Below are 11,996 nucleotides of genomic sequence, written 5' to 3' on the forward strand. Positions count from 1 at the left end.
ATACAAATCAGAATGTTTTTTATGTCTTTGCTTACTTTATAATTGTATTAAGATAGGCAACATATATTATTGTTGAAAACTTAATGTAAAATGGTATATACAAGTGTTTTTGTTGTTTACCTAATACAAATAATTTCCATTTTCTCTTTGTGCTTTCTGCAGACGCGCTTATTATATATTGTACAAAAGTTTCTTGAGCACTTCCAATAACCATGGGATACATTTGTATCCCGTGCGTGTATTCTAGGTTTAATAATCTTTAATATCATAATATTAGTTTTATAATTAATAAAATTATTTTTACAACTTTTGATCTGTAAATCTTGAAATGATGACAACTTTTTCGAAGGTTTCCAGTTTTTATTTTTCTTTCTGGAACAATATTTTACTAACTCGAATTAGAGGATTCTTCGATGCCGAGATTAAAACTACATTTTATTCTTTGTTCTCACCAAACACATTATAAACAAAAATTATATGGAGTCTGGTACATGAGAGCAATCGCACTTTTAGGAATTCTGGAATATGCTTGTATATCTAAAGGGTTCATATTATTTAATATGATTATACTACTTTTTTTAAAGCTTATTCATTTTTAGAACTTTTGAATCAAAAATACGGACAATTGGAAACAAATTTATACAAGTTATTTTTTTACAGTTTTCTAATCATTTATGTAATTGATTTCATATTTAATATAGAAGAACTGTTCGACCTACAAAAAATAAAATAAAAATTTATCTTTTTTTTGCAGTTTTGTCTGTATTTATTTACGTAAGTCCAGAAGTGACTGTTTTCAATAATAATCTGCCATTTACTAATATGAATTTAAAAACATTTATATGATCTTAAAACATGTCGAGAAGTGATTGTATTAAAAAATGATTGAATCATTTTTAGCTTCCAATTTTATCATTCATTCATAAGACATAGTTGGAATTAAATTGCGCAAATTCACAAATAGACTTTTCACAATTTGTATAATTGACTACATATTTAATGTACATACAATTCTACGAATAATAATCTCTTTTCCTAATTTGTATTCTAAAGATATAACTTTTAATAATTATAAAAAATATACCACATTTGTAGTTTATGATCTAATAGTCTGTACACTAATACTTCACATAGTGCGGGTAACCGGACTAATTGAGTACCTAATAAAACCACACAAAAACTTCACTATATACAAAAAAAACAATCGTGTCTTTGTGTACTCATTTGTTTTTGGCCCATTTAGGACCAAATTGATATCGACTTTAGAGTTTATTTTTATTTTGCTAAATTAAAGTTGCATTTGATTTCCATAAATTAAAAATACGGAACGATAAAGAAACTTTGAACATTTTAAATTGAAAAATATTTAATTTATATTAATTTTTAATTTTTAGACACGCTTTAATATATTTAATTTACAAAAAATAACACATTCAAAATATAGGTCATATATTCTCAAATTTTGTAATAATTATTTTATAAACATTAACAACCATAATTTATTGCATATAAGTTACAAACATACATAAAATTTTGTAAAAAATAAAAGATTTTTAAAATTTATCTCAATATGTATTTAAGATTACATTCAACTTATTAATTATATTATTAACAAATTGCATAAGTTTATAAAACTGCAAACAAACCTTGATATAAATATAGAAATGGAGTATAATTTATATTTTATTTACTAAATGTTCCAAATTTTAAACACTAAATATCTAAATGATGATAACTTTTTCCAAGGTTATACAAATATTGTTGCAATTACGCATATTTACTTTAATAATTAAATTATATACAATTTTTTAGGACTTAATTATATATATTTTTATTTGTATTAGTGTCCAGCACATAGTAAACGTACAAGTTAATCATCTTTAATTACTTTTATGTTTACCATATTTGATTAATTCGAACATTAAATCGTTGCGTGATAATTAATGCATATTTATTTGCAAACAGTGTAAAATTACGTAATTTGACATAAATCGACTTTCAGATTTTGTACATAAATGTATTTATACAAAAAACAACATTTATTCTGTAATAACCTTGCGTTTCAAGATTACGTTTACAGAAAATTACGAAACTTTTGCGATAAGATACACGGACCGCTGTTATAAATGCAACGAGAAGTCCAGTCGAAAGGTTAGTCACTATAATCCGTCGTCTGAGGAGTATCTCGTCTCTAGAATCAATAGTGAACAAAACTAGAAGCCATGGATTTAACTCCTTTTAATCTAACTAATACGATCCTTTTGGGCGCGGGGCCGATCAATTGTTCGGAGCGCGTCTTAAGGGCTTTGTCCATGCAAACCATGGGACCCGTAGACAAGGCAGCAATCGAGGTAAAATGGTTTCGTGCGCTTAGCAGATTCGCTTAGTTATGAGTTTGCAATGTGTTTAGCTGATGGATGAAACGAAGGAGATGCTGAAGAAGGTTTTCCACACGACGAACCGTTTAACCTTTCCGCAACAAACGTCCGGTTCCGGAGGTTTGGAGACTGTTGTTTCGAACATCCTCGAACCGGGAGATAAATTGATAGTCGCCATCGGCGGTGTCTGGGGAGAAAGAACAGCAGACATCGCTGAAATCTACAGTAAGTATAAAAATAATACATTGATTTATCAAGTCTGTCAAAAATGACAATGTCATTTGTCAATCAAAATATTGTCATTTTTCACAGGTTTGATAAGTTTATGTTAATTTTTTGACATTTATCTGTAGCTACAAAACGATTAGCTTTCTAGTATTTTTTTCAGTATAGACAAAATTTAAGACTAAGGAAATTCAATACTATTGTTAAAGAATTGATTAAATATTATCAAAATTTTTATAGCTTAATAACAATCAATTATCAAGGATGTAGAGAAATAAGAACAAATTAGAAATTGAAATTAAAAAAAATATTAATAGAAAAATCGCATAAAAAATGCAACAAATCAAAAAATTAATTAATCATTAATTAAACTTCAATTAATAAAAATTAGTAATTGTTATTACTTTTTTATAGCAAAATGTCTTCTGTACAAAAAAAATTAAGATAATTTGCAAATTTACATTTTTTGAATTTTTCAAATACTATTAAAATTTCAATATAGATTGTTAATAGAAAAATCACATTCAAAACCATTATTCGTATATTGCGAATCCCGGATTAATCGAGGAAGTAAAGATATTTATAATAACAAAAAAACTTATCACTTATGTAGAAAAAAAATTGAACATATCCTCCTTTATAATTTTGTTTGTTTTGAACTAACCGGACTATTGTGAATCCGGATCGATCGAAGCCGGACTATGTGAAGTATTGCTAATATGATAATACTGAAAGCATTCTGGATAAATGAAATAACTTTATGAAGTTCAAGAAATAAAACCCTAAGAAAATTATGAACAAAAATTTAAAAAAAAATTCTTATTTGGATTATTTTCAATGTAATTCGAGATTTGTCTTTAATTATCTTAATTTTGTATGTGAAACTTATTTAAAAAAAGAATTTATTAATATTTGGTATGATTTTTATTCTTAATTTCTTTAATCTCTTTAATAGAAATATCCTGATTTTATGAATGTCATAAAGATTAAATTTATAACATAATTTTACAACTTCTTTCTTGGAACCGGTGGTAATTGCAAGACCGAAAACCGAAATAACGTCAATAAAATTTCCCGACAACCGAAATCCCCACGTTTGAAATCCCGACAACCATAATCTCGACTGTAACAAAATCCCGACTATATCAAAAATGTCTACAATAACATTTTTAAGTTATTCGGGAGCGTAATCACTTATTCATAATGGATAAGGTTTATTATGAATAATTCAAAAAATCAAATGAATATTTTTTTGTTATTAAAAATAAAAATATAGCACAAGGTGACTACGCTCCAAAATAATTTAAAAACGTTATTGTAGAAATTTTCGATATAGTCGAGTTTTTATACAGTCGGGATTTTGATATAGTCGGGATTATGGTTGTCGATATTTTGATAAAGTCGGGAATTCGATAGACGGTATTTTTGTTGTCGAGCTTGCGATATAGACCCTCTTCGAACATATAGAATCACAAAGTAAATATAAATTTGCTCACTACTTTTATATGAATGTTGATTTAAAAAGAAAATATGAAAATTTGTAGAATGTTTTTCTTTCTGTGGAAAATAAATAACTTTGGTAACCTTTGACGCATATTAAATAAATCAAAGAATTATAGGAAAGAATACAACTTTTGCAAGGAAGTGAAGTATCGACCTGATGATTCCGGCAGGCTCTTCCCGAGTGCTTTATTGTCTTCGTTTTCGAGACTCGGATGCAACCTCGAGATGGATGGAAGGAGTTAATTAAATTTAATGTTTGATTTCATTAAGGACGCGGCGGGGTTGATTATTAAAAAAGTTTCATCACGTTGCCGCCGCCGCCACTACAAACAGAAGAAAACAAACACCAAACAAAACAGGATCAAAAAAAAAATGCGAAAGCCAAGTATAAATCTGGAGGTGTTTATTTATGATACCCGGAGCCGGGCAGGAAATGAAATTTCTTTCGGGCCAAATATAAAAAGGAAAATACTCGTTTCCCCCTTTACTCACGTTCTTTTCCTCTACTTTTTCACTCGCGTTCTTAATGAAATTAATGCCCTCGTCCTTCTGGGCGAAATTCATTTAACTTATTTGTACTTGCGTGCACACCGAAACTTCGGTATTCCTCGTTGTAATTTGAATATAGCCTTATACAAATCCCGTATGGCAAATTAATTAGTGCACTTGATTTTTTTTTTATTATTCATTTGATGAGGATAACTTTTCGCGTGCACAAAGGATATGCACACTTGACGAAACTTTCATATTGCATGATTCACCAATATTAGCTTTTTCTTTATGTTGATAGTCCATTTTATCCGTACAAATTCGGATAATTAAAACGGATTTCGTTAATATAAAGGATTTGGAAATGTCCAGTTTGTTTGCGTTCCCTTAGTTGATTTAGGATGCATTGGGTAAAGCCCAATTTGTGCCGATAAGCAGAGCGTTTCGGATTGTCGTCCAACTGAATCCGTGCCCGAATACAAAAGCAGCGTATAAAAATGGATGAACTAAGTGAGACTGAATAAATTTTTCGGCGAGCGCAGATTTGAACTCGATCCGGCAAAGTTTTTAAATTAAAGTTTGATTTCGATGTAGCGAGGACGAAGTTACTGGGTCGTCCATATGGAAGTCGAGATTTACCGTCGCCGATATTCGAATGAGATTGGTTACTAATATATAATGTGTTTCGAACTTTCAAATCGAAATTGTTTAATTGGCTTCGTCCTTTCTCCGTTCCGTCCAGGACGAATTTCCAATTGCTTCACGCAAAAAACATCCGTTCTTGATAATTGGCAAAGCGGATTTAAAAAAAACAATGGTTACGCTTTTTTTTTTGGTTTCAGATGTAGTATGAAATTAATGGTTGTTAATTACCGTGAAGAAATTGTATGTGATTAAAGATGTTTTTTTTTTGTTTCTTTACTTTTCAGAGGCAGAGGTCGTGAGGTTAAGGAAGGAGACGGGTGAAGTGTATAGTCTGGACGAGTTGGAGAAAGAAATAGCCAAGCACCGCCCGAAATTGTTGTTTATTACGCACGGAGAGTCTTCGACCGGAGTTTTACAACCTTTGGAAGGTCTGGCCGATATCTGTCACAAGTGAGATTCATTACATTTTTATTGTATTTTCGATCTATAAAAACGCACATTTGATCTTAACAAATTATTTTATCTTAAGTTAAACGATTTTCCAATTAAATACATGTTTAATTTTAATTAATTCTAATCTATAAAACCGGTTTCTAACATAAGGTGTTTAATCTACAAGATAAACGCGTGTAAAAAAAACATTGAAAACGTATTTTGAAAATTAACCAAAAACCGACAAAACCTAATACACAAAAAATATACATTTGAACTCATAACTTTTTAGGTAAATTTTAGATGAAATTTACTGTGTTTTTAAGTAGATTTAAAAGTTTCTAAATTTAAAAACCGGTTTTCAAATTTTACAAATTTATGGAAATAAATCAGTTTTCAAAAGCCTTATCGGCTACATATACAATATCTGGGGTAATTATGATCAAACGGGTTTTGTTAAAAAAACAACGAGATTTAGAAACCAACAAACCCTACATATTTTAATAAGACCAATAATTGAAGCTTCAATATTATTTGTTGTCTAAGAAGGAACCAATGAGTATATTGTTATTACAATTTCAGGTACAATTGCTTATTAGCTGTCGATGCTATCATTACATTATGTAGTGACCCATTGTACGTGGATCATTGGAAATTGGACATTGTTGTTGGTGGAACCCAAAAAGCAGTCGGTGCACCGCCAGGATTCGCACTGTTAACCTTCAGTCCAAGAGCCGAGTAAGTTCTCACCCTTTGTTATTATTGTTTCTAAACAAGTTGTTGTTTGCTGCACCTCGCGAGAAGATTTGTTTCTATCTTCCATTAAGTAACTGCAGTCTCCTCTCCACCGCTCTCCACTCCACCCACTGCATGCTCACCCACTTTATCGCATAATAATCTCGCTTAATATGCTACATAATTTATTGCCATAGTTACGAGGAAACTAGTTGGAAACTTGCTGCATAACATAATTTTCTACAACTGTTCACACAATAATATTTTCTCATGGTGCGACGAGAGCCAAAGGCGGGAGATTATGTAATCGGCGTTTTCGAGACCGAAAAACAATACTTTTTCATTTTACTCTTTAATCTTTTATTACTTTTAATGATGCAATAAATATTCAAATTTATTTTTCAAAAATGAAATACAAATAAAAATTAATAACTTTTTGTATTTTTTTATTAATTGGAATCCAATTATAAAAATGTTATATAAATACTATTATAAACCAATTCAATACATTTTTAATAATTTATTAATTTTAGGAAAGTTATTTTGGAAAGGAAAACCCCAGTACCGTTTTATTTCAACGTCAAAGGAATTGCTAATTATTGGAACTGTTTGGATGGACAAAGACAGTAAGTAATAAATGTATTATTATTTCTAAATAAGTTAACATAAATTAAATTTTAAAAGTACCCAATTATAATTAATCAATATATAATTACAAAAATCTTATGTAAAAGAAAAAAAAACAGTTATAAATATACCGATTTTCTCAACCATTTTTTCTCGCGATATTGGTTTATAGTTGTAGAGTGACCCAATTGCTAAGAGTATTTTCTCACTTTGACACAAGGTGACAGCTGTCATTTCGTGACCCATTAAAAATTTAACCATATCCAATTTCGGGTCTCATCCGATTGGTTGAGGAACGCTGTTTTAAATATGATAATTAGCAAACCGTTAGTACCTATTAACCCTTTGCGAAAGGGTCAATTTGACATACGCTGTCAAATACGAAAACAGCTATGTAGTACAACGCATTGATCAAAGCTAACATTTTTATAAATGATTTTGCAAATGATTATTGGCGGATATGATGTATAACTAATTAATATTATTTGCAAATAAAGAAATAAATGAAAATGAATATATTTCAGTTATTATTATACGTATTCTACGAATATGATTGCTGCGCTGAGGGAGGCTTTGGCTGAAAAACTGGAGGAAGGAATGGAGAATGTGTGGAATCGTCACAGAACTGTATCGACGCATCTTTGGAAAAGAATGGAATCTATCGGTTTGAAGTTGTTTATTCAGAAGGAGAAAAACAGGTTGCACAGCATCAACACCTACGTTCTACCCGATGGCATTGAATGGACGGTCCTCCTGGATCACGTCTACGAAAAGTAATAAACAATAATTCGGAGATTTATCCTGATCTAATTGAAATATAATTGCAAATTTCAGATACAACATCAGCTTGAGTTTCGGTATAGGACCAACGGCGAATCGTGCTATCCGCGTCGGTCTCATGGGAGTCAATTCCCGGATGGCAATGGTCGATCACATCGTTAAAGTTCTCGAGGAAAGCATAGCCCATTGCCGCTCGAACGGTCGAGGCAACGTCAAGAATCAGTAATTGATCACAAAGTTGTTAGTTTTTCCATCCCCAACGGAAAGCAAATTACTTTAGTTCTTATCCAGTTAGAATATTCCTGTGGTAATTGTCATCTTCCTGGAAAGAATAAATCATCTTTCGTTGTTTTAATTATCGTGTTTGGTTTGTCTCCATTTCCTTCGTTTTTAGGTGTGAAAGGATTAAGCGGAACCGACGTTATTACGTTAATAAAATTTAATGCGACGGTCACATGAGACGAGAGGCCATATTTCAGCATTCCAATCCCATTTTCAGCTTCTTTGTTGTTAGTTTTATTTTCGCTGGATGTGTATACTTTTTTTTTAGTTTGTTTGTTAACTAGGGGAGGCTTCGAACAAAGGCGCGCAGAAAATAATACGTTTTTCCTCCGTTCAAATTGGCAATTTTCCACTTAGCGTTGGTAATTCGGTCCCCTTGATGGTAGGTATTTGTCGACGCTGAATGCAGTTCCTCTGCAGTCCTCGCCGTACGAGAGAAAGGAGGATGGGGGCGCGTCTCGTCTCCCCCTTTGCTGCACACTAAAGCCCTTGGAAAATTAGCAGGACATGGACGTAAGCAAGCAATTCACGACGGTGAAACAATGGGCATCAATCATCAAATAGGCCCTTGCGCTGTGCACATACTCTTTTGTCCGCTCGCAGCTTTGTAAACAGGAGGGAAAAGAATCCGTCGCACTTGTGACCCTTCCTCCTCCTTCTTCCTTTTGCAAAAACCCTTCGCGAATTCACACTTTGATCTATGGGATTTTGCTTACTGCATACTACTATCTCAATCTTCTTAACTTATTGCTTTCACTTTGATGTCATTTTCCTCAACCCATTGATTGATTCACTTTCATTTCATCCCTTCTTTCAGTGAACAACTCTTCCCATATCAGATCTTTTATTTTTTACAGTTTTTTCAATAATATTCTATTTATAAGTTCTCAAAAATACTAAACTAATAAAGATTCTTTAATTCTGAAGATTAGCACGAAAACTGCAAATATTTTATATTAACATTAGAATATGTCTTTTTATTTTTACCTATTTATAATGATAATGACATAAGTTAATTAAAACGTCGGGTATAAAATTAAAGACATAATTATGGTATTACAATTTTCAATAAGCTTATTTGTGATATTTAGTGTTAAATTTGTCAAACTTGGGAAGTATTAACTTGAAGTTTTAGATCACTAATTACTTACTTAAATAAAGTCATCTTTTGCTACATACTTTTATAAGTTATATTAATTAATAATCGAATCATAGAGATTTTTTTTTTCAATCATTTAAAAAATATTTAGAGCTTTTTGGAAAGCCTATGATGTTTCAATTTTTATTTTTCAGTTAACTTGAAAATGTTATAGTTTTTATAGAATTTATAATTCTTTGGTCCCTGAATATAATATAAATAAATTATTGTTGAATAATGGGGTAAAGTGTTTAAATTAATTATAGTAAAATAAAGTTATCTTACGTTAATTTTACTTAAGTCTTAACATAAATTAAGTCAACTCAAGTTGAATTTACTTAAATTTAATTATTAATTTTCACAAAGTAGATTACTAAAAATCGGTGTAAATAAAATTGAATAAATAAAAATTAGTAATTTAGTCTTTTCTTTTATGTCGTATAATTTTATTCACATCCTGTTCATCAATGTTAACATTGACTAAATTTAAGATCGCATTCAATGGATAATCTTTCCCGGTTCCATAAGAATCGCAAATGGTTAGGGCGAGAAATTAATGGAGATAAACAGCCAACAATGTTATGTCCTCACTTGTGGAACCTATTATACCACAGAGAGAAATCGACTATTGAATGAACACGGATAATATTTGGATTGCGTGGATTTGAGATGGTCATTTCTTAAAAAAAATAAGTGCGTATGTGAAAATTTTTCAATTCTTGATGAATGGTATGAAGAATTAAATGGAAATTTAAGTTAGCCATAATAATGAGCAAATTACATATCATGTTTAGACATTACAAAGAGTTTGTTGAGGATGCCGTAAATTTCTTGCAAAATTTTAAAAATAATTTGTAGAAAATTGTATTATATACAAAAAATTTAATTAAGACGTATCATATGTATTATTTTAACTATATATAAAAAATAAAAATATTTACTTAAATTTTTGATTTCTTCTTGCTAATATTATAAAATAAATAAAAACAAAATGGAACAAATTTTATTTTATTTTTATAAGAAAAATCAGTTTTTTTTTTATAATTTATATTCTGTATTTAGTGAAAATAATACGGGTTGAAAATTTCAAAACAAGATTGTTCAGAAAAATTAAAAAAAATATTTTCAATATTTTTTAGGCAGAAAACAACCCTTCTGTACAATTTTACTATAAAAGCTTCATCTTGTTACAAACAAATCATCAGCATCAATACAACTTTAATACAGATATACAGAAGTCTTAAAACTACAGAATATGGCAATCCTTCAAAATATGTTTTCATGCTTACATTCTGTGAACAATGACACAAAACTGCAGTTCGGTTGAATCTGTCCAAAAAACGCATTGACGTTGAATACAAGAGAAAAATGTTCATCACAAACGGAAAAACATTCCGCGGATTCGAGTTCTGCATGGGGGCGATCAGATTGTTGAGGGTTTGGTTGAAAGACAAAGTAAAACTCGAAAACTCTTATTGGGAATTCGTCAAGAGGAAGCTGGACAACCTTATTAGAGGAATACTTGCATTTAGTTGAAGTGCAGATTGGGGAGGATCTCAATAAATTATATGACTACACGAAGACATTGGATACCTGGACTGAACGATTGAATTACTTTATAAAAAATATTAAGGAATTTGTGAGAGCATTGACATGCGAGGTGTATAGTATTAAGGAGGAAATTGAAATTCAAGATTTCTTTGATCAGATGAACGCGAACCAAGGAATGTCCGTGGGTTTCGTGGATAAATTTGACGAATATTTTCAGGATGTGGATGAGTGCATTAGTACGTACATCTATAGCTGTTGTCCAAAGTTATATAGAAAAATAGTAGAAATCAACATACACGTTTTTGTTGTATGTAATTTATTTAAAATTACTTGTATATTTGTAAATTATTGTTTATGTACATAACAATATTTAAAATTTAGGATTACATTTTTCAGTACTATGAAATAATACTTAAAACACTTAATTTGATAATGTTTCAAACTATTATTTAATAGTACTGTAACACGATAGCGCTCGTGTACATAAAAAACAAATCTTCAGCCGGCTAGGGCGTGAGTCCGTGACGTGGGAAGGTTCAGGGCGCCACTTCCTTTTCCTGAGAGGAACAACTCTTACAACTGCTTTCTCAGATCAGCACATTGGTTTTCACAAAAAACTTGAATTTTCCAAACAACGTTTTCTGATTATCCTTCTTCTTAATTGAAGTCTTCTGTTTAACGTCTTCATCCATCGGATTATAATTTTTCCGCTTTTTGCTTTTCTCTTTCTTCGCCTTCTTTTCTTTCATGACCTTATAAGTTTTCTCCTTTTTCAACTTCTCTTTCTTCTTGACCGTATATTTCTCTTCTTCTTCAACATCTGAACCATAATTTTTCCTCGTTTTCTTTTTCTCGTTATTCACCTTCTTTCTTGATGTGAGTGGCACATCATCATCTTCTTCAGATTCAATTTGTCTTATAGATGATTCAAGTTGTGCAGACAAGGGTATCTCTTCTTCATTTTCTGGATCATCTTTGAATTGAGATAAATTTTAATCACAACTGAAATGTTTGGATATTTTTCATAGATGACCTTATCATTTTCTTCTTTAATAACTAATTTTTGGACATCATCCTTAACAGAGTCCTCTATATTGTATATTATATTTATAATAATATCCCTTTCTTCCTCGGTTAGTGGATGAACATAAGATTTTCCTTCATCATTTTCAAATTGCTCACATTTAATCCATGTTGCTTCTTCCAATTCA

At 30.6% G+C, this 11,996-nt stretch overlaps 1 protein-coding gene across 1 annotated transcript; it reads left to right on the forward strand.

Moving 5' to 3' along the window:
• Positions 1-2,137: 2,137 nt before the first annotated feature.
• On the forward strand, positions 2,138-8,169 carry LOC108564886 (serine--pyruvate aminotransferase-like). The gene is made up of 7 exons (XM_017924085.1): positions 2,138-2,351; positions 2,411-2,603; positions 5,525-5,690; positions 6,255-6,410; positions 6,941-7,033; positions 7,559-7,807; positions 7,869-8,169. Exons 1-7 carry the CDS (start codon positions 2,223-2,225, stop codon positions 8,038-8,040), a joined length of 1,158 nt encoding a protein of 385 aa, XP_017779574.1. The 5' UTR covers positions 2,138-2,222; the 3' UTR covers positions 8,041-8,169.
• Positions 8,170-11,996: the final 3,827 nt, after the last annotated feature.

This window comes from Nicrophorus vespilloides, unplaced genomic scaffold (assembly GCF_001412225.1).
Source record: "Nicrophorus vespilloides isolate i.1.1-1 unplaced genomic scaffold, Nicve_v1.0, whole genome shotgun sequence".
NCBI lineage: Eukaryota > Metazoa > Arthropoda > Insecta > Coleoptera > Silphidae > Nicrophorus > Nicrophorus vespilloides.

What these genes read in the sequence shown, in the direction of transcription:
- LOC108564886 (XM_017924085.1), top strand. Translation starts at nt 2,223, where the DNA reads ATGGATTTAACTCCTTTTAATCTAACTAATACGATCCTTTTGGGCGCG. An exon ending in AGACATCGCTGAAATCTACA is followed by an intron (nt 2,604 to 5,524) that starts GTAAGTATAAAA and finishes TTTACTTTTCAG; the next exon opens with AGGCAGAGGTCGTGAGGTTA. An exon ending in CTGGCCGATATCTGTCACAA is followed by an intron (nt 5,691 to 6,254) that starts GTGAGATTCATT and finishes TTACAATTTCAG; the next exon opens with GTACAATTGCTTATTAGCTG.